The sequence below is a fragment of the Ascaphus truei genome, chromosome 18, assembly GCF_040206685.1.
Source record: "Ascaphus truei isolate aAscTru1 chromosome 18, aAscTru1.hap1, whole genome shotgun sequence".
NCBI lineage: Eukaryota > Metazoa > Chordata > Amphibia > Anura > Ascaphidae > Ascaphus > Ascaphus truei.
In genome coordinates this window covers 32,785,890-32,809,687 of record NC_134500.1, presented here as the reverse complement: position 1 = coordinate 32,809,687, position 23,798 = coordinate 32,785,890, and the positions used below count along the sequence as shown (strand labels likewise).

Below are 23,798 nucleotides of genomic sequence, written 5' to 3'. Positions count from 1 at the left end.
CCGCAGTAGGGGGTATTGCAGGGGGTAGGGCTGCAGTAGGGGGTATTGCAGGGTATAGGGCTGCAGTAGGGGGTATTGCAGGGTATAGGGCCGCAGTAGGGAGTATTGCAGGTTACAGGGCCACAGTAAGGTGTATTGCAGGTCATAGGGCTGCAGTAGGGTGTATTGCAGGTTATATGGCTGCAGTAGGGGGATATTGCAGGTTATAGGGCTGCAGTTGGGGGTGTTGCAGGTTATAGGGCTGCAGTAGGGGGTGTATTACAGGTTATAGGGTTGCAGTAGGGGGTATTGCAGGTTATAGGGCCGCAGTAGGGGGAATTGCAGGTTATAGGGCTGCAGTAGGGGGTGTATTGCAGGTTATAGGGCTGCAGTAGGGGGTGTTGCAGGTTATAGGGCTGCAGTAGGGGGTGTTGCAGGTTATAGGGCTGCAGTAGGGGGTGTATTACAGGATATAGGGATGAAGTAGGGGGTATTGCAGGTTATAGGGATGCAGTAGGGTGTATTGCAGGTTATATGGCCGCAGTAGGGGGAATTGCAGGTCATAGGGCTGCAGTACGGGGTATTGCAGGTTATAAGACTGCAGTAGGGGGTATTGCAGGTTATAGGGCTGCAGTAGGGGGTGTATTGCAGGGTATAGGGCTGCAGTAGGGGGTGTTGCAGGTTATAGGGCTGCAGTAGGGGGTGTATTGCAGGTTATAGGGATGCAGTAGGGGGTATTGCAGGGTATAGGGATGCAGTAGGGTGTATTGCAGGTTATATGGCCGCAGTAGGGGGAATTGCAGGTTATAGGGCTGCAGTATGGGGTATTGCAGGTTATAAGAATGCAGTAGGGGGTATTGCAGGGTATAGGGCCGCAGTAGGGAGTATTGCAGGTTATAGGGATGCAGTAGGGGGTATTGCAGGTTATAGGGCTGTAGTAGGGTGTATTGCAGGTTATAAGGCTGCAGTAGGGGTATTGCAGGGTATAGGGCTGCAGTAGGGGGTATTGCGCAGTATAGGGATGCAGTAGGGTGTATTGCAGGTTATATGGCCGCAGTAGGGGGAATTGCAGGTTATAGGGCTGCAGTAGGGGGATATTGCAGGTTATAGGGCTGCAGTAGGGGGTATTGCAGGTTATAGGGCTGCAGTTGGGGTTGTATTGCAGGTTATAGGGCTGCAGTAGGGGGTGTATTGCAGGTTACAGGGCTGCAGTAGGGGGTGTTGCAGGTTATAGGGCTGCAGTAGGGGGATATTGCAGGTTATAGGGCTGCAGTTGGGGGTGTTGCAGGTTATAGGGCTGCAGTAGGGGGTGTATTACAGGTTATAGGGTTGCAGTAGGGGGTATTGCAGGTTATAGGGCCGCAGTAGGGGGAATTGCAGGTTATAGGGCTGCAGTAGGGGGTGTATTGCAGGTTATAGGGCTGCAGTAGGGGGTGTTGCAGGTTATAGGGCTGCAGTAGGGGGTGTTGCAGGTTATAGGGCTGCAGTAGGGGGTGTATTACAGGATATAGGGATGAAGTAGGGGGTATTGCAGGTTATAGGGATGCAGTAGGGTGTATTGCAGGTTATATGGCCGCAGTAGGGGGAATTGCAGGTTATAGGGCTGCAGTACGGGGTATTGCAGGTTATAAGACTGCAGTAGGGGGTATTGCAGGTTATAGGGCTGCAGTAGGGGGTGTATTGCAGGGTATAGGGCTGCAGTAGGGGGTGTTGCAGGTTATAGGGCTGCAGTAGGGGGTGTATTGCAGGTTATAGGGATGCAGTAGGGGGTATTGCAGGGTATAGGGATGCAGTAGGGTGTATTGCAGGTTATATGGCCGCAGTAGGGGGAATTGCAGGTTATAGGGCTGCAGTATGGGGTATTGCAGGTTATAAGAATGCAGTAGGGGGTATTGCAGGGTATAGGGCCGCAGTAGGGAGTATTGCAGGTTATAGGGATGCAGTAGGGGGTATTGCAGGTTATAGGGCTGTAGTAGGGTGTATTGCAGGTTATAAGGCTGCAGTAGGGGTATTGCAGGGTATAGGGCTGCAGTAGGGGGTATTGCGCGGTATAGGGCCGCAGTAGGGAGTCTTGCAGGTTATAGGGCCACAGTAAGGTGTATTGCAGGTTACAGGGCTGCAGTTGGGGTTGTATTGCAGGTTATAGGGCTGCAGTAGGGGGTGTATTGCAGGTTACAGGGCTGCAGTAGGGGGTGTTGCAGGTTATAGGGCTGCAGTAGGGGGTATTGCAGGGTATAGGGCTGCAGTAGGGGGTGTTGCAGGTTATAGGGCTGCAGTAGGGGGTGTATTACAGGTTATAGGGATGCAGTAGGGGATATTGCAGGGTATAGGGCTGCAGTAGGGACTATTGCAGGTTATAGGGATGAAGTAGGGTGTATTGCAGGTTATAGGGCTGCAGTAGGGGGTGTATTGCAGGTTATAGGGCTGAAGTAGGGGGTGTATTGCAGGTTATAGGGCTGCAGTAGGGGGTGTATTGCAGGGTATAGGGATGCAGTAGGGGGTATTGCAGGGTATAGGGCTGCAGTAGGGGGTGTTGCAGGTTATAGGGCTGCAGTAGGGGGTGTATTACAGGTTATAGGGATGCAGTAGGGGGTATTGCAGGGTATAGGGCTTCAGTAGGGACTATTGCAGGTTATAGGGCTGCAGTAGGGGGTATTGCAGGTTATAAGACTGCAGTAGGGGGTATTGCAGGGTATAGGGCTGCAGTAGGGATGTTGCAGGTTATATGGCCGCAGTAGGGGGAATTGCAGGTTATAGGGCTGCAGTAGGGGGTATTGCAGGTTATAAGACTGCAGTAGGGGGAATTGCAGGTTATAGGGCTGCAGTAGGGGGTGTATTGCAGGTTATAGGGTTGCAGTAGGGGGTATTGCAGGTTATAGGGCTGCAGTAGGGGGTGTATTGGAGGGTATAGGGCTTTAAGTATTAGACACTGTGGGGGGTGTTTAGAGGAATCCTGGTGACGTAACTAGGGCTGCAGTAGGGTGTATTGCAGGGTATAGGGCTGCAGTAGGGGGTTTATTGCAGGTTATAGGGCTCCAGTAGGGGGTATTGCAGGTTATAGGGCTGCAGTAGGGGGTATTGCAGGGTATAGGGCCGCAGTAGGGAGTATTGCAGGTTATAGGGATGCAGTAGGGTGTATTGCAGGTTATATGGCCGCAGTAGGGGGAATTGCAGGTTATAGGGCTGCAGTAGGGGGAATTGCAGGTTATAGGGCTGCAGTAGGGTGTATTGCAGGGTATAGGACTGCAGTAGGGGGTATTGCAGGTTATAAGACTCCAGTAGGGGGTATTGCAGGTTATAGGGCTGCAGTAGGGGGTGTATTGCACGGTATAGGGCTGCAGTAGGGGGTGTTGCAGGTTATAGGGCTGCAGTAGGGGGTGTATTTCAGGTTATAGGGCTGCAGTAGGGGGTATTGCAGGGTATAGGGCCGCAGTAGGGAGTATTGCAGGTTATAGGGATGCAGTAGGGTGTATTGCAGGTTATATGGCCGCAGTAGGGGGAATTGCAGGTTATAGGGCTGCAGTAGGGGGTATTGCAGGTTATATGGCCGCAGTAGGGGGAATTGCAGGTTATAGGGCTGCAGTAGGGTGTATTGCAGGTTATAAGGCTGCAGTAAGGGGTGTTGCAGGGTATAGGGCTGCAGTAGGGGTGTATTGCAGGGTATAGGGCTGCAGTAGGGTGTATTGCAGGGTATAGGGCTGCAGTAGGGGGTTTATTGCAGGTTATAGGGCTCCAGTAGGGGGTATTGCAGGTTATAGGGCCGCAGTAGGGGGAATTGCAGGTTATAGGGCTGCAGTAGGGGGTGTATTGCAGGTTATAGGGTTGCAGTAGGGGGTATTGCAGGTTATAGGGCTCCAGTAGGGGGTATTGCAGGTTATAGGGCTGCAGTAGGGGGTATTGCAGGTTATAGGGTTGCAGTAGGGGGTATTGCAGGTTATAGGGTTGCAGTAGGGGGTATTGCAGGTTATAGGGTTGCAGTAGGGGGTATTGCAGGTTATAGGGCTGCAGTAGGGGGTGTATTGGAGGGTATAGGGCTTTAAGTATTAGACACTGTGGGGGGTGTTTAGAGGAATCCTGGTGACGTAACTCAGTCACGTGACACATCCACCTGTGACCTGTGTTTGAGCCTCCCGCACACGCGCCACAAGCTTCCAGTTACCATGGTAACCCATGGAAGCCCGCGCTTACAAACAACAAGGCGGGAACGTCCGGGACTTGAAGGCGATCGTGATTGGCTGCCTGTGGCCACGCGCCTTTCCGTGCCCAGGGACAACAGCCAATGGCGTCTCGCTTCCCTTCCGCTCTCCACGTGACTGCTGACAGCAAGCCCCGCCCCCCTGAGTCCGGCGCCTGCGCTTCCCGCCTTTCCGGTAGGTTGCCGGTGACACCGGAGCGGACGAGAGTGCGACACCGCACTAGCAATGGTAAGGGAGGCCTGGGACCGTGCCCAGCTCCGCTCTGTGTATCCAGCTCCCCAAGTTAACAGCAACACTGCTGCAGGGACACGTGCCATTATATAGGAGTGCTCACAGACGTAGTGGCAGAGCTGCCTGCACATGGGGGCTGGGCATGAGGGACCTGGCATGGTGGGGACAGTCACTGCCAGACTTCAGGTTGTTGCAGAGCCTTCTTGTCATGGTGGAGCCGCTGTTGTCACGGTGGGGTGTGACCCCTCTTGTCACAGTGGAGTCTGGCCCGTCTTGTCATGTTGGGGCCCCCTCTTGTCACAGGGGAGCCGATCCCTCTTGTGACGGTGGGGTGTGGCCCTTATTGGCACGGTGGGGCCCCTGCTGTCACCGTGGAGTGTGGCCCCTCATGTCATGTTGGGGCCCCTTTTGTCACGGTGGGGTGTGGCCCTTTTTGTCATGATGGGGCCCCGTCTTGTCATGGTGGGGCTTGGCCCTTGGTATCGTGGAAAAGAACTGTCACCAAGTTGAGAAACCACATGCATACGTGTGTAACCGCCCGGCAGTGGTAGGCACAGCTTTCCATTGCTTCAGATTCCCTTTAGTGGAGAGGACAGAGCTTGTGTTAAGACAAGCAATGCATTCCACTGATAGAGACGATGTGGTTTTGTGCAAGACGGATCTGCGATGGGGAGATGGCGCTTACCATGGTTGGGTCGGTTTTCCATTGGTGGAGAAAACGTTTACATCAGTGATGGGATATAGCCATAGTGGCACTGTGCGAGATGGCCCTGCCATTTTTGGAGGTGGTCTTGCCATGTTTGGCTCAGTTTTGGCATGGTGAAGCTTGTTTTAGAGGACCTTTCAATCGTGGACACTGCAGTATGTGTCACTGTGTGAGACAGCTTTGCCATGATGGAGACTGTGTTAGGCTGGGCCCATGGTGCCTTTGCCCACGCGGAGGCTGTGAAGTGACCCATGTGAAGCGGGTGCCATGGTGGCCATGGTGGACGGGCCGTGGGGGGTGTTCCTAGGGGCGTCATGGAGTTTGTTCACCCTCATTGGGCGAACCGCTCACGTGACCGGCCTGTCGCACCAAGAAATCAGTTCCGCATGGACGCGATCACGGTCTGCGGCACCATGGCCCCAGCTTTACGTTGGGTGAACATCCTTGTCATGGTGGAGACTGTGTTACTTTGGGTGAGCATCCTTGTCATGGTGGAGACTGTGTTACTTTGGGTGAGCATCCTTGTCATGGTGGAGACTGTGTTACTTTGGGTGAGCATCATTGTCATGGTGGAGACTGTTACTTTGGGTGAGCATCCTTGTCATGGTGGAGACTGTGTTACTTTGGGTGAGCATCCTTGTCATGGTGGAGACTGTGTTACTTTGGGTGAGCATCCTTGTCATGGTGGAGACTGTGTTACTTTGGGTGAGCATCCTTGTCATGGTGGCGACTGTTACTCTGGGTGAGCATCCTTGTCATGGTGGAGACTGTGTTACTTTGGGTGAGCATCCTTGTCATGGTGGAGACTGTGTTACTCTGGGTGAGCATCCTTGTCATGGTGGAGACTGTGTTACTTTGGGTTAGCATCCTTGTCATGGTGGACACTGTTACTTTGGGTGAGCATCCTTGTCATGGTGGAGACTGTGTTACTTTGGGTGAGCATCCTTGTCATGGTGGAGACTGTGTTACTTTGGGTGAGCATCCTTGTCATGGTGGAGACAGTGTTATGTTGGGTGAGCATCCTTGTCATGGTGGAGACTGTGTTACTTTGGGTGAGCATCCTTGTCATGGTGGAGACTGTGTTACTCTGGGTGAGCATCCTTGTCATGGTGGAGACTGTGTTACTTTGGGTGAGCATCCTTGTCATGGTGGAGACTGTGTTACTTTGGGTGAGCATCCTTGTCATGGTGGAGACTGTGTTACGTTGGGTGAGCATCCTTGTCATGGTGGAGACTGTGTTACTTTGAGTGAGCATCCTTGTCAGGGTGGAGACTGTGTTACGTTGGGTGAGCATCCTTGTCATGGTGGAGACAGTGTTACTTTGGGTGAGCATCCTTGTCATCGTGGTGACTGTGTTACGTTGGGTGAGCATCCTTGTCATGGTGGAGACTGTGTTACGTTGGGTGAGCATCCTTGTCATGGTGGAGACTGTGTTACTCTGGGTGAGCATCCTTGTCATGGTGAAGACTGTGTTACTTTGGGTGAGCATCCTTGTCATGGTTGAGACTGTGTTACTTTGGGTGAGCATCCTTGTCATGGTGGAGACTGTGTTACGTTGGGTGAGCATCCTTGTCATGGTGGAGACTGTGTTACTTTGGGTGAGCATCCTTGTCATGGTGGAGACTGTGTTACTTTGGGTGAGCATCCTTGTCATGGTGGAGACTGTGTTACGTTGGGTGAGCATCCTTGTCATGGTGGAGACTGTGTTACGTTGGGTGAGCATCCTTGTCATGGTGGAGACTGTGTTACTCTGGGTGAGCATCCTTGTCATGGTGGAGACTGTGTTACGTTGGGTGAGCATCCTTGTCATGGTGGAGACTGTTACTCTGGGTGAGCATCCTTGTCATGGTGGAGACTGTTACTCTGGGTGAGCATCCTTGTCATGGTGGAGACTGTTACTCTGGGTGAGCATCCTTGTCATGGTGGAGACTGTTACTCTGGGTGAGCATCCTTGTCATGGTGGAGACTGTTACTTTGGGTGAGCATCCTTGTCATGGTGGAGACTGTTACTCTGGGTGAGCATCCTTGTCATGGTGGAGACTGTTACTCTGGGTGAGCATCCTTGTCATGGTGGAGACTGTGTTAGGCTGCGCTTATAGTGAGCACGGCATTGCTTGCTAGCGACTGCGTGACGTCACACGCCGCCGTCGCTATAGCGAAAGTTGCACTTGAGTAGTGCGATTTCGCTGGCGGCAAGGGGTGGTGATGTCAGCAATGGGGAAGGCACAAAAGGCACGATGGAGATGTGATTGGCTTGCCGCCAGTCACGTGATGCGGCCGTCACTGTGTATCACAAAATCCTTTTTCTTCTGTGCTTTTGGTCTCCACATCGCTACGCAGCACCATCACGGTGGCGCCCACTATTGGCACCCGCGACGGACTTCAGGTACTTGCTTTGGCGCTGCGTGCCGTCACCATAACTATAAGCGCGGACTTACTTTGGGTGAGCGTCGGTGCCATGGTGGAGACTGCCTTCCACTGGTGAGGGAGCCTCGCCACTGTGTACATGTTAGAGACAGTGTGACCTCTAGTTATAGTGACATGGTGGAGACTGCCTTGGGATGTGAAGATTGTGATTTCCATGGGTAGAGACTGCGTTCCATGAACCTTCCAGAGACACTGCACACAAGAGACTGCTCAGTAGGCAAGACTGACTGAATGAGACTTCACAGATCTGCTCATTGGTAGTGGGTCTTGCTAATTGAAGTTAGACATCCTACAGTCCCTTATAGTACATACTGAATTAACAGCAGTCTTGTATTAAAGGTTTTACCTGGGAGATTGCTATAATGTAGTTTTCAATTTTTTTATTAGGAGTAGTTTGTAAATATTGAAAGCTGAAACATGGGAGAGTTTTATTTACTGATGTTATGTAACTTTGTTAAGAAAGAAGTGCCTACCACTCTCACCTTCTCTTCATTAAAGCTGCTGTTTAAACATTTTCCCTCCATTCAATATGCGCATCAATACAATCTGCACACTGACAAGGGATTGATTAGCTAAGCTGCAGATCCATCCGTTCTCCTGTAATCGATCGCTTGCTCTGGGCTATCTAATTCAGTTCTTGCACAGCATTGTGGGCAATGTAGTCCAGCAATATTATGGGACTGGGCAGTTACTAGATAAAATTGGTTCACTGCTAGAGAGAGTTCGGGGCTCAGGAGCCAGAGCCTATCAGAAGGGGAAGGGGGAAGGGAGGGGTGGGCTGACTTTGGAAATGCTTCCTACATTAAAAACATTAAAAATGTCTTTAAAACATTTTTTTTAATTTTTTTAAATGCTACAAGTATTTTCTCATAGTACAGAACTGATTTATTTAAAAACAAAAAAAACACATGTAGGATATTGCTTGAGCTGCATCAATACAATCCACACAATGATAAGTAATTAGCTAAGTTTCTCCTGTGATCGATCAGCGAAGATTCGGCTCGGGGGGTTCACTAAATGGCTGTCAGTGCAGCAGAAGAGGACCAAAGATGCAAAGATCTGTGGGGAAGATCATGTGACCAGGCAGTCACTAGATACAATTGGTGCACTGCTAGAGAGAGAGGGCAGGGTCAAAAAGTGTGTGCCAAAGCCTGTTTCAGAAGAGGAAGGGGATGTGACTTTGTAAATGGTTGCTATAGAAACAAGAAATGATTGTTACATTATAATACATTAAAAATGTCATTCAGAGTAGTTTTTAAAGAAATGCTACAAGTGTTTTCTCATAGTACAGAACTGATTTATTAAAAGCACCACATGTGGGATATTGCTGGGTCTGCAGCTTGAAGCAAAGAGTGCCCTCCTCTCTCCTCAACTTCTCTTCCTTAAAGTTTGGAAAGAGATTTTTAAAGAATGATTTAACCTGTTTATCAGCACAAAGGTAGTATATATAATATATTTTGTGGCCATTTTAATGTTTGGCCATACATATGAAAAATGAATACACTCATTTTAAATGACACGCAGCATTCATATGATTTATATTTTGTAATGGGACAATGTAAAATGTCTTTGTTTGTCAGGCTTCCTTTCCGCGATCTCACAGCCATGACAAAGTCAGACGGATAGTGGCAGAAGAGGGACGTACAGCGAGGAACCTGATCGCATGGAGCGTCCCGCTGGAAAACAAGGAAGATGACGGTACGTGGAGAACAATTGCATACAAACCCTAGCGTTGACTTTCATGCTCTCAACAACACTGCCCCCCCCTACATCTCAGCCCTTATCCGCAAATATATCCCTAAATGCCCCCTGCCCACGACATCCGCCTTATTACCTCCTCCCACTCCCGTCTACAAGACTTCTTCCGCACGGCCCCCTCTCTCTGGAATTCCTTATCTCGCACCATCAAACTCTTCCCCATCTTTCAAACATTTAGAAACTCCCTGAAAACTCAGCTTTTCAAGGAAGCCTATCTGGCACTCACCATCCGTCCCATCCATCCCTTACCCAAACATCTGTCCCATCCATCCCTTACCCAAACATCCGTCCCATCCATCCCTTACCCTCACGTCCGTCCCGTCCATCCCTTACCCTAACATCCGTCCCATCCATCCCTTACCCTAACATCCGTCCCATCCATCCCTTACACTAACATCCGCCCCATCCATCCCTTACCCTAACATCCGCCCCATCCATCCCTTACCCTAACATCCGTCCCATCCATCCCTTACCCAAACATCTGTCCCATCCATCCCTTACCCTCACATCCGTCCCATCCATCCCTTACCCAAACATCTGTCCCATCCATCCCTTACCCAAACATCCGTCCCATCCATCCCTTACCCTCACATCCGTCCCATCCATCCCTTACCCTAACATCCGTCCCATCCATCCCTTACCCTCACATCTGTCCCATCCATCCCTTACCCTAACATCCGTCCCATCCATCCCTTACCCTCACATCTGTCCCATCCATCCCTTACCCAAACATCCGTCCCATCCATCCCTTACCCAAACATCCGTCCCATCCATCCCTTACCCAAACATCCGTCCCATCCATCCCTTACCCAAACATCTGTCCCATCCATCCCTTACCCTCACATCCGTCCCATCCATCCCTTACCCAAACATCTGTCCCATCCATCCCTTACCCAAACATCTGTCCCATCCATCCCTTACCCTCACATCCGTCCCATCCATCCCTTACCCTAACATCCGTCCCATCCATCCCTTACCCTAACATCCGTCCCATCCATCCCTTACCCTAACATCCGTCCCATCCATCACTTACCCTAACATCCGTCCCATCCATCCCTTACCCTCACATCCGTCCCATCCATCCCTTACCCTAACATCCGTCCCATCCATCCCTTACCCTAACGTCCGTCCCATCCATCCCTTACCCTAACGTCCATCCCATCCATCCCTTACCCTAACGTCCGTCCCATCCATCCCTTACCCTAACGTCCGTCCCATCCATCCCTTACCCTAACATCCGTCCCATCCATCCCTTACCCTAACATCCGTCCCATCCATCCCTTACCCTCACATCCGTCCCATCCATCCCTTACCCTCACATCCGTCCCATCCATCCCTTACCCTAACATCCGTCCCATCCATCCCTTACCCTAACATCTGTCCCATCCATCCCTTACCCAAACATCTGTCCCATCCATCCCTTACCCTAACATCCGTCCCATCCATCCCTTACCCTAACATCTGTCCCATCCATCCCTTACCCTAACATCTGTCCCATCCATCCCTTACCCTAACATCCGTCCCATCCATCCCTTACCCTAACGTCCGTCCCATCCATCTCTTACCCTAACATCCGTCCCATCCATCCCTTACCCTAACATCCGTCCCATCCATCCCTTACCCTAACATCCGTCCCATCCATCCCTTACCCTCAAATCCGTCCCATCCATCCCTTACCCTAACGTCCGTCCCATCCATCTCTTACCCTAACATCTGCCCCGTCCATCCCTTACCCTAACATCCGCCCCGTCCATCCCTTACCCTAACATCTGTCCCATCCATCCCTTACCCTCAAATCCGTCCCATCCATCCCTTACCCTAACGTCCGTCCCATCCATCCCTTACCCTAACGTCCGTCCCATCCATCCCTTACCCTAACGTCCGTCCCATCCATCCCTTACCCTAACGTCCGTCCCATCCAACTCTTACCCTAACGTCCGTCCCATCCAACTCTTACCCTAACGTCCGTCCCATCCAACTCTTACCCTAACATCCGCCCCATCCATCCCTTACCCTAACATTAGTACCATCCATCCCTTACCCTAACATCCGTCCCATCCATCCCTTACCCTAACATCCGTCCCATCCATCCCTTACCCTAACATCCCCCCTTACCCTAACATCCGTCCCGTCCATCCCTTACCCTCACATCCGTCCCATCCATCCCTTACCCTAACATCCACCCCATCCATCCCTTACCCTAACATCCGTCCCATCCATCCCTTACCCTCACATCCGTCCCATCCATCCCTTACCCTAACATCCACCCCATCCATCCCTTACCCTAACATCCATCCCATCCATCCCTTACCCTAACATCCGTCCCGTCCATCCCTTACCCTAACATCCGTCCCGTCCATCCCTTACCCTAACATCCGTCCCGTCCATCCCTTACCCTAACATCCGTCCCGTCCATCCCTTACCCTAACATCCGTCCCGTCCATCCCTTACCCTAACATCCGTCCCGTCCATCCCTTACCCTAACATCCGTCCCGTCCATCCCTTACCCTAACATCCGTCCCGTCCATCCCTTACCCTAACATCCGTCCCGTCCATCCCTTACCCTAACATCCGTCCCGTCCATCCCTTACCCTAACATCCGTCCCGTCCATCCCTTACCCTAACATCCGTCCCGTCCATCCCTTACCCTAACATCCGTCCCGTCCATCCCTTACCCTAACATCCGTCCCATCCATCCCTTACCCAAACATCCGTCCCATCCATCCCTTACCCAAACATCTGTCCCATCCATCCCTTACCCTAACATCCGTCCCATCCATCCCTTACCCTAACATCCGTCCCATCCATCCCTTACCCTAACATCCGTCCCATCCATCCCTTACCCTAACATCTGTCCCATCCATCCCTTACCCAAACATCTGTCCCATCCATCCCTTACCCTCACATCCGTCCCATCCATCCCTTACCCAAACATCCGTCCCATCCATCCCTTACCCTAACATCTGTCCCATCCATCCCTTACCCAAACATCTGTCCCATCCATCCCTTACCCTAACATCCGTCCCATCCATCCCTTACCCTAACATCCGTCCCATCCATCCCTTACCCTCACATCCGCCCCATCCATCCCTTACCCTCACATCCGTCCCATCCATCCCTTACCCAAACATCCGTCCCATCCATCCCTTACCCTAACATCCGTCCCATCCATCCCTTACCCTAACATCCGCCCCATCCATCCCTTACCCTCACATCCGTCCCGTCCATCCCTTACCTGACAGTATTGGGACCAGCTGTCTGGCGGGACCATACTCCATCCCAAAGCGAGCAGCCACTTTACCTTTTGTTTCAACGCTGTCCCTCATTCCCTCTAGACCAGGGGCGGCCATCTCCAGTCCTCAAGGACCACAAACAGGTCCGGTTTTAAGGATATCCTTGCTTCAGCACAGGTGGCTCAATCAGTGGCTCAGTCATGGACCACCTTCAGTCCTCAAAGGGTCACCAACAGGTCAGGGTTTAAGGCTATGCCTGCTTCAGGGATAGTCATTCTGTCTGAGTCATTTTGTCACTGTGACTGAGACACTGATTGAGCCACCTATGCTGAAGCAGGGATATCCTTAAAACCTGACCTGTTGGTGGCCCTTGCGGAATGGCCCCCTGCCTGCTTCCCCCGGTGCTCGCGCCCCCCCTGCCTGCTTCCCCCAGTACTCGCGCCCCCCCTGCCTGCTTCCCCCGGTGCTCGCGCCCCCTTACCTCCGTTCCCTGCATCCAATGACGCTGCGTTGCCATGGCGACGCGTCAGCAGCCGCCTGAATCTCGGGTCAGTAAGAGGTTGCAGAGGCCTCACGCGATCCCCGGCATTTAATTTAAATGCCGTGGGGAAGAGCGCGGGACCTCTGCAACCGCCTGCGCCCCCCCACAAAAATCTCCCGCCCCCCAGTTTGTGCACCCCTGGCTTAGTGTACGGAAAGTGACTTCCCTGTGTTAATGAACAACTTGACCTACGAAGGTGGTATGTGTATTGGCCAAATGATTTGATATTCACCATATCCGCTAGTAGGCCATGTAATATTCTTACTGCTAAACGCTGATACAATGTCACTCCTCTCCGTGTGTGTGTGTGTGTGTGTGTGTGTGTGTGTGTGATCATTTATCTTTGTTTACAAGAATTTTGTGACACTTGTCATGAAATTTGTGTCAGTCACTATGCTTGTTATATAGGACACACGCATGTACTACAGTGAACATTATGAGTGTCAGAACATGTGTAAGAGCAACCGGTACAGAATGAATATTATAATGATCTTTATATAACACTGACATATCGTGCAGAGCAGTGTAATGTGGGGTAAGGGAAGAACAAAACAGAATGCAGATAATGGATAATGAGGCCCCTGCAATGCGATGACTCGAGGTGGGAGTTATAAGGCCATGGTAGGGTATAAGCCAGGGGAGGCCACCAACAGGTCAGGTTGCCAGAATATCCCTGCTTCAGCACAGGCGGCTCAATCAAAGACTGAGCCACCTGTGCTGAAGCAAGAGTTGTCCACCCCTGGTATAAACAGTAGGCTTGTTTTGAGAGGGTGACTGGTGGGGAAGAGCATGATGGGGCAGGGTAAGGCGTGCCACATTTGGGGTGCAGCCCAGCGGGAGGTGAGAATGAGGGGACGGAGAGCTGCAGGGGGTGAGCGGAGACTGCGTGGGAGAATACTTGGGGATTAGATTGGACATGCAGGGAGCGGCTGTGTCATGGAGATCTCTGTCGTGAGAGGCACATGGACTTGGCTGGTACTAATGGACTTGGCTGGTACTAATGGACTTGGCTGGTACTAATGGACTTGGCTGGTACTAATGGACTTGGCTGGTACTAATGTGCAGTGTTCGACAAACCTATACATTTGCTCGCCCCGGGCGAGTGGATTTAACATCGTGGCGAGCTCCTATTGGCCCAAGCAGCCCACGTTTGGTACTAGGTGGCGAGTAGATTTTTTTATGTGGCGAGTAGATTTTTTGGTGATTTGTCGACCACTGTATATGTGTATATGTCGACTAACTCCGAAAACGGGCTCTATAAAAATAAAGTAACACTAAGTAAGATGTATAAACATTGATTGAATGTGCTGACCACAGCGACATGCCATAGAAATCCGTGTGTACTATGTACACGGAAGGAACGTACCCTTTGATGTACACAGAGTGTCTTTGGCACCAGAGGGACGTGGGAAATGGGAGAGTAAGTTTTCCTTCTGTCTTCTGATTTGAGCGGTGGTCGTTTTATCTAAGAACACGACAAACTCAGCAGTTTGCCTGGGAGCACGGCTCGTTCTACCGCAAGTTGAGATGTTAGCAGAAAATCAGAGTTTGGGGTCAACGTATCAAGGCACATGTCATTCTATAATTGTATTTATTTATAAAATGTGTTACCAGGAAGTAATACATTGAGGGTTACCTCTCGTTTTCACGTATGTCCTGGGCGCAGAGTTATGATAACTACACATGCTGACATGCCATGGTTGTACAGGTATACACAGTTTATACATTACATTTACAGATATTTCAGGGACCGTTAGAGATAATATGATTACGGGCGTATGTAACAGTTACAGACTATATTAAAATGTGAGACAGCTTTACTTTTGAAAGAACTTAGACTGGTGGCGGCAGTGAGAGTCTCCGGTAGCCCAGCGGTGCTCAAACTGGGGGGGGGGGGGGGCGCCACCTAGTGTGGGCGGGAGATTTTTGTGGGGGGGCGCGGTGGTAGCAGAGGCCCCGCGCTCTTCTGCACGGCATTTAAATTAAATGCCGGGGGATCGCGTGAGGCCTCTGCAACCTCTTACTGACCGAGATTCAGGCGGCTGCTGACGTGTCGCCATGGCAACTTCACATGACCCAGCGGCGTCACGACACTGCGTTGACATGGCAACGCAACATCAAATGACGCCGCGGGCTGACGTGACGTCACATGACCTGCGATGTCATTTGATGCAGGGAAGAGAAGTAAGGGGCACGAGCACCGGGGGCAGCAGGCAGGGGGGGCGCAGCTGCAAAAGTTTGCGTACCCCTGCGGTAGACTGTTCCTATTGTGGGGAGCATGGTAAGAGAAGGAGGAGCGATAGATGTCCAAAATAATCAGCGCACCTCGTTTCATAGGAAGAAAAAGAGCACAATAGTGAAGCAAGTTCACAACACAATGCTTGTGTCTGTAAATGGTGAGATATGCACTTACATTTCAGTGCCTGTCTCAGGCATGTAATGGTGTCTGTAAGCGTCCTCACCACCATGAAATCATCACAATTTTCTAAGTTCTGTTTTATGTAAAATATCAGGAATGTGATTTCACACAAGTTTAAAACATGGGCACAGACCAGTTCATGATGTTCCGCAACCTCCGGTGTGTCCGCGACAGTCACTCGCCGAACTGATCGGCGTTCTATGTCACTTCCGGTTCCTGGTGCTTCAGTGAAACTGGTCCTCCCGGCAACCCTATGCGTTTCAACGGTGATCCGTCTTCGTCAGGGGTAAGTATGGTATGCTCCGGTGTCCCTTCCTTATATATCCCTCTCTATCAAAGCTACACGAACTTCTTTAATTAATGCTAATGACGGAGAGAGACAGACGACATATTATACATAACAAATAAGATTCTATACAAAATATATTAAAAATGTTTCATTACATACCATAAAAACCATATTGAAAGACAAATTAATTAAAATTTGGATCGTAGCAAGGTTATAACGTATCCTGTTAATTTTCCTTAAATAGTCTATGAGAAAAGACATGATTCCTCTATGTTTAATAATGAATAAAAAACTAATTGTAAATTAGTGCGAGGAAGTTGTACCCCCAAGATTATATCTGCATAATTGAATATAATTTATGACAACTTGCCGATCAGTTCGGCGAGTGACTGTCGCGGACACACCGGAGGTTGCGGAACATCATGAACTGGTCTGTGCCCATGTTTTAAACTTGTTGTGTGAAATCACATTCCTGATATTTTACATAAAACAGAATTTTGAAAAAGAAGTTCTTTGAAAATTGTGATGACTTAATGGTGGTGAGGACGCTTAAAGATACCATTACATGCCTGAGACAGGCACTGAAATGTAAGTGCATATCTCACCATTTACAGACACAAGCATTGTGTTGTGAACTTGCTTCACTATTGTGCTCTTTTTCTTTTTCTTCCTATGAAACGAGGTGCGCTGATTATTTTGGACATCTACTGTATTGCTGCTGGGAATTGGGAACAATTTCGACTATTCACGCTGCACCACATCTACCCTTTTCAAGTTTGGACTTTATTTAGTTAGAGCGCTTCCTATTTTGTTGTAAGAGAAGGAGGAGCGTCCGGATACTTTGCTGAACCTTGGGACCATGAACAGTCTTTTGGAGTGAGGTCTCAGATGATAAGTGCTGCGTGTGGTAGGGGTGAGGAGCTTGTTCAGGTAGCTGGGTAGCTTGCCCAGAAAGTATTTGAAGGCAAGACAGGAAAGATGAACTTTGCGCCTAGACGCAAGTGATGACCAATCTAGTTCTTTGAGCATTTCACAGTGGTGTGTGTTATAGTTGCATTGGAGAACAAAGCGGCATATTGAATTGTAGAGGGTGTCAAGTTTGCTACGGTGGGTTTGGGGTGCTGAGCCGTATACTGTGTCCCCATAGTCTATAATTGGCAGTATCATCTCTGACCAGCGGGCCACCAGGAGCGTCTGAACCAAGGTAAGGAGAAGTTTACAGAGGCCTTGCAGCTCCCCCGGCATTAATTTAAATGCCTTCAGGAAGCGAGCGGGACCTCTGCAAACCCCGCGCCCCCCCCCCCCCCCTCATAGAATTTCGCAGGTGCGCCCCCCACTTTGCGCACCCTTGCTGTAAAGTTCCCCTAGTTTGGTGTAGTTTGACATGAGGTACTGCATCAGCCTTTGCTTATTGTTCCGTTAAACGTTAGAAACGTATACATCGGTCTTTTCCATTTGACTCAGGCCGGTAACGTGTAATTTACACGGGTGAGAAAATGCTTCCCAGATTTACACCAATCCCATTATAATCTGTGACAAACACCCTAAGTCGTCCTGCAGATGCACCCGTATAACAGGAGAAGATGGGGGCAAAGCAGCTGGATACGTTGATGCTGAGAGGCGCAGACTGGAAATCCCTACACCTGCTTGACCTCAGAATTGCCTTAATACAGGGGGGTTCAACTCCAGTCCCCAAACCCTCCAACAGGTCAGGTTTTCAGGATATCCCAGCTTCAGCACAGGTGGCTCAATCGAGCCTCTGATTGAGCCATCTGTGCTGAAGCATTGAGCCACCTGTGCTGAAGCTAGGACCGATTGAGCCACTTGTGCTGAAGCTGGGACTGATTGAGCCACCTGTGCTGAACCAGGGATATCCTGAGAACCTGACCTGTTGGAGGGGCTTGAGGACTGGAGTTTATCCCCGCTATCTTAATATACAGATGCTGTGACCTGCGGTGCTTCCGTATCATGCCATAGTCCTGCCTGAAAGGCCGTAAGATAACATGCGTCTCTAACTCCGGGTATGTACTGAACGGTAATAATTGTTGGTGGCCGGTCGCAGCCGCGTTTGTTGTTTAACGGTTGGTAGCGGCCTTGGTTGTTTAGTGAATAACCACCCAAGTGCTGTAATAGGGAAGGGATCCTTTACCATTTTTTTGCTGTGGACCCAATGTGTGTTGAGTGACTTGATGCCCCAGACGTGACACAAGGGTCAGGTATTGATTATGGGAAATACAGCACCTTCCACAGGGGCTGTCAGTGGTCAGGTTACACCGTAAAATAGTACAAAATCAATACACAAACTGGGATACATCTCCCAGAAATCAATATCACTTGTACTGCACAGACATGAATAAACCATATCTTGTGCTGCTCTGTGTCACATCTTCCATGCACATCCCATGCTCTGTGTTTACCATTACTGAAGGGAGACCGACGTGCTCTGTGTAATAAGAAAGATCTTTGCAGTGCCGAGACTTAGTGTGAGAGATCGTGTCTGCTTCTGGTGATCCTGAGTCACTCACTGTATCTCCCTTTGCCTCAGGAACGTAATAGTGGCTGTTTACAAACCTTATTTTGCTCTGTACCACGATATCAGGAGATCCCTCATTCTCTCCCGTCTTGACAATTGTAACCTTTTAATATCCGGCCTTCCTGCCTCTCACCTGTCTCCCCTACAATGTATCCTAAACACTGCAGCTAGAATCACTTCACTCTCTTCTAAATCTGTCTCAGCGCCTACTGGAATCCCTCTCCAGGCTTCCTATCAAATCCTGTTACTTACAACATTCTCCTCTCTTTTAAAGCTACAGTATACCCTCCTCTGCCCCTCCTTACATCTCACCCTAATCTCTCACTGTACCCTCCTCTGCCCCTCCTTACATCTCACCCTAATATCTCACTGTTCCCTCCTCTGCCCCTCCTTACATCTCACCCTAATATCTCACTGTATCCTCCTCTGCCCCTCCTTACATCTCACCCTAATACAGTATCTCACTATACCCTCCTCTGCCCCTCCTTACATCTCACCCTAATATCTCACTGTTCCCTCCTCTGCCCCTCCTTACATCTCACCCTAATATCTCACTATACCCTCCTCTGCCCCTCCTTACATCTCACCCTAATATCTCACTGTTCCCTCCTCTGCCCCTCCTTACATCTCACCCTAATATCTCACTGTATCCTCCTCTGCCCCTCCTTACATCTCACCCTAATACAGTATCTCTCTATACCCTCCTCTGCCCCTCCTTACATCTCACCCTAATATCTCACTATACATTCCCCTGCCCCTCCTTACATCTCACCCTAATATCTCACTGTACACTCCCCTGCACCTCCTTACATCTCACCCTAATATCTCACTGTACCCTCCTCTGCCCCTCCTTACATCTCACCCTAATATCTCACTATACCCTCCTCTGCCCCTCCTTACATCTCACCCTAATATCTCACTATACACTCCTCTGCCCCTCCTTACATCTCACCCTAATATCTCACTATACCCTCCTCTGCCCCTCCTTACATCTCACCCTAATATCTCACTATGCACGCCTCTGCCCCTCCTTACATCTCACCCTAATATCTCACTATACCCTCCTCTGCCTCTCCTTACATCTCACCCTAACATCTCACTATACACCCCTCTGCCCCTCCTTACATCTCACCCTAATATCTCACTATACCCTCCTCTGCCCCTCCTTACATCTCACCCTAATATCTCACTATACACCCCTCTGCCCCTCCTTACATCTCACCCTAATATCTCACTATACCCTCCTCTGCCCTTTCTTACATCGCACCCTAATATCTCACTATACCCTCCTCTGCCCCTCCTTACATCTCACCCTAATATCTCACTATACCCTCCCCTGCCCCTCCTTACATCATGGCACTGAGTGTGAAGCAGGGGAGGGAGCGGCTCAGTGAGTAAAGACACTGACTGGCACTGAGTGTGAAGCAGGAGAGGGAGCGGCTCAGTGAGTAAAGACACTGACTGGCACTGAGTGTGAAGCAGGGGAAGGAGCGGCTCAGTGAGTAAAGACACTGACTGGCACTGAGTGTGAAGCAGGAGAGGGAGCGCTCAGTGAGTAAAGACACTGACTGGCACTGAGTGTGAAGCAGGGGAAGGAGCGGCTCAGTGAGTAAAGACACTGACTGGCACTGAGTGTGAAGCAGGAGAGGGAGCGGCTCAGTGAGTAAAGACACTGACTGGCACTGAGTGTGAAGCAGGGGAAGGAGCGGCTCAGTGAGTAAAGACACTGACTGGCACTGAGTGTGAAGCAGGAGAGGGAGCGCTCAGTGAGTAAAGACACTGACTGGCACTGAGTGTGAAGCAGGGGAAGGAGCGGCTCAGTGAGTAAAGACACTGACTGGCACTGAGTGTGAAGCAGGGGAAGGAGCGGCTCAGTGAGTAAAGACACTGACTGGCACTGAGTGTGAAACAGCGGAGCCCGGTGTCGGCTCCTTGTGACCTTGGGCAAGTCACTTTATCTCCCTGTGCCTCAGGCACCAAAAACATAGATTGTAAGCTCCATGAGGCAGGGACCTGTGCCTGCAAAATGTCTCTGTAAAGCGCCACGTAAAACTAGCAGCGCTATACAAGAACATGCTATTATTATTATTATATTATCATGTCACGTGTATTACTGCTGTGACACGCTCTGCATATAGATGGCGCTATATGAATAAAGATATACAGTACATACATACTTCCTGTACCCTCACACCAGCTATGTACACGTATGCCCCAATATCCGTATCCTGGGCGTGTTTATTACTTATACCTATTTCTATTTAGTTGGGTATTGCAATGTAAAATTGTTTCATTTTTCTCTTATTATGCAGATATTTCTCTCTTTATTCCCCCCTCTGCTTTCCTCTCACCGGCCTGAGCCTCCGTGTGCCGGCGTGCGGCACGTGGTATAACCGTTTGTGGGCACGCTCACACGCAGCACCGTGATCTGTCTCCTAGGAGTTACAGAATCACACCCCGGGTGTCAGGCTCCTTCAGGGATTCATTTTCTACCGCCCGGGGCAGCCGGTCTCGGGCACCATTTCCGGGCTCACTTCCATTTTGGGCCCAAACGACTGATTTAGAGGAAGTCCCTGAATGTGTCCTTCATATTCTTTGTATGGAATAAAAAACCTTTTGGTGGAACGTTTGGTTGAATTTGTATCATAGTGGGGGGGGGGAAGGTATAGACGAGAAAACGGGCAAAGGGAAGCGGGTAGAGCAGGGGTTCTCCACACCGGTTCTCAATCCCCCCAAAAGACCAGGTTATCAGGATTTCCCTGCTTCAGCACAGGTGTCTCAGGCGTTGGCCAACTCTTGTTTTCAAGGGCCCCCGACAGGTCAGGTTTTCAGGATATCCCAGCTTCAGCACAGGTGGCTCAATCAGTCTCAGTCTTCGACTAAGCCTCTGATTGAGCCACCTGTGCTGAAGCAGGAACTGATTGAGTCACCTGTGCTGAAGCAGGGATATCAGGAAAACCTTACCCGTTGGGGAGGGGCGAGTTGAGAACCCTTGGGGCAGGGGATGGAGAGCAGTCACATTGCATATTTGATGTATGAGGAACGATAACAGAACATCCTGCACCAGCAACTGCAGTACGCACAAGTGTGCCCCAATCTCAATATCCATAGCCTGGGTGACCCTGTGAGCGCTCATTTGCATGTCGTTACCCAGAATCCCTGGCTGCAGTGGAAGCACTGTATGCTAGGAGATAATGGGGAAGGGCATGGCCGCAGACCTGTCTGAGACGTGGGAATGTGCTCACAACGTGGGATTTTAATTTTGTGTGTGTGTAACAAAGATACACAAATACAGCAGGATGGAGTATAAGGCTATCGCAGGAGAACACAAGCCGCGTGCAGACTGGAACGATACGTACCCTAGAGCATTTTATTCTTGCACAATTGAAGGTTTTTGCATTTTATGTATTTTACTAGGTGACTTCTGTAACTAGAATACATTTGTGAGCAAACTCTGATAAATCCAGTCATTCCTTAGGGATTCCGGTGACTATGTCCAATATCTTGTTCCCATTTTATTTTTGACAGGCAAAGCGAAATGGCCAAGTGGCAAATCTAAGAGAGGCATTCACGGAGCGCACAAATCTTCAAAACAGGTATTTTTGTGTGTTATCGTTTGGGGCATTTTGACTTGAATGCTGTATACTAAAGCAGTGGTGCACACAGGCTGCCTCTTTTTCACCTTTCCAAGGCTGTTTTTATTTCTTAAACCTGATGCTCTATTTGGGAGATTTGATGTCTGGGAGGATAAAAGGGAGCTCTCCCCAGAGCAGTGTAATCGTTACCATGGTAACCAGCCAGAGATTAGGAACATCAGGATTCTGTAATAATTAATTACTTGCATTATCTGTTAAACCCACAGAGGCTTTACAGCTCGGGATAGATTCATAGAACGGTTACAACTGGCAGGTTTTTTTTGTCTGTGGCCCCCCAAGAAAATATATATACATATACACAAATCATGAATATCTGGCACTCCCGTAGTGATATGATGACCTGGTGCTTATGTCATAAAAAATATAATAAAGCATACATTACCAGCAAAGGTAAGGAGACAACAGCACTCAGAAGGTATAAGCAGCTATAAACTGTATTAAAGAAACTTGCACATATATCCAACGTTTCGGTCTGCTGAACGGGACCTTCCATACAGTATGTTCTGTATATCTTATACTATATTAGTGAAAGCACTGTATGTTTGCCTGCCTGCCTGCATGCATGCATGCCTGCCTGCTGGATGTCCGGTGTCCCTAGCGGCAATCTCATTGGTCCCTTGGCCCGCCCGCCCCCGCACACCTCTCATTGGCCTCACACACTCACACCACCCCCTTGGCCCGCCCCCCACACCTCTCATTGGCCTGAGGCGGAGTGACGGGCCAAAGGTCCAAAAAAATAAATAAAAACACACACACACACACACACACACACACACACACACACACACACACACACACACACACACACACACACACACACCTCTCTCCCCTCTCCAAATCACCTCTTCCCCCTCCCCAGCGGCATCACCTCTTCCCCCTCCCCAGCGGCATCACCTCTTCCCCCTCCCCAGCGGCATCACCTCTTCCCCCTCCCCAGCGGCATCACCTCTTCCCCCTCCCCAGCGGCATCACCTCTTCCCCCTCCCCAGCGGCATCACCTCTTCCCCCTCCCCAGCGGCATCACCTCTTCCCCCTCCCCAGCGGCATCACCTCTCCCCCCTCACCGCTCGCAAATCACCTCTTCCCCCTCCCCAGCGGCATCACCTCTTCCCCCTCCCCAGCGGCATCACCTCTTCCCCCTCCCCAGCGGCATCACCTCTTCCCCCTCCCCAGCGGCATCACCTCTTCCCCCTCCCCAGCGGCATCACCTCTTCCCCCTCCCCAGCGGCATCACCTCTCCCCCCTCACCGCTCCAAATCACCTCTCTCCCCGCTCCAAATCACCTCTCCCCGCTCCAAATCACCTCTCCCCCCTCCCCGCTCCAAATCACCTCGCTTCCCGCAGCTGCCACGCGGCGCGTAAGATGGCGGACCCCCTTCCTCCCTCGCGGCGCCGAGTCAGACGGTGGCGGCGCCCGGAAGTACAGGTAGGTGTCGCTCCCCCACCTCCGGCGCCAAACGGAACTGAGAAAGGGCGCATCAACTGAGGTGTGTGTGTTGTGTGTGTGTGTGTGTGTGTGTCACTGTCCACTGCCCCCCCCTCCTATCCACTGCCCCCCCCTCCTGTCCACTGCCCACCCCCTCCTGTCCACTGCCCCCCCCTCCTGTCCACTGCGTCCCCCCTCCTGTCCACTGCGTCCCCCCTCCTGTCCCCCCTCCTGTCCACTGCCCCCCCCCCTCCTGTCCACTGCCCCCCCCCTCCCTGTCCACTGCCCCCCCCTCCTGTCCACTGCCCCCCCCCTCCTGTCCACTGCCCCCCCCTCCTGTCACTGCCCCCCCCTCCTGTCCACTGCCCCCCCTCCTGTCCACTGCCCCCCCCTCCTGTCCACTG

General features: G+C 50.7%; 1 protein-coding gene across 1 annotated transcript in view; it reads left to right on the top strand.

The window, feature by feature from the left end:
* Positions 1–4,266: 4,266 nt before the first annotated feature.
* Positions 4,267–23,798, top strand: part of LOC142469202 (S phase cyclin A-associated protein in the endoplasmic reticulum-like) — a 135,114-nt gene continuing 115,582 nt past the window's right edge. Inside the window, exons 1-3 of the mRNA XM_075576162.1 lie at positions 4,267–4,403; positions 9,120–9,237; positions 21,841–21,908. Of these exons, the coding sequence (XP_075432277.1) occupies positions 4,401–4,403; positions 9,120–9,237; positions 21,841–21,908 (189 nt within the window). The 5' untranslated portion in view covers positions 4,267–4,400. The remainder of the gene's footprint in view (positions 4,404–9,119; positions 9,238–21,840; positions 21,909–23,798) is intronic.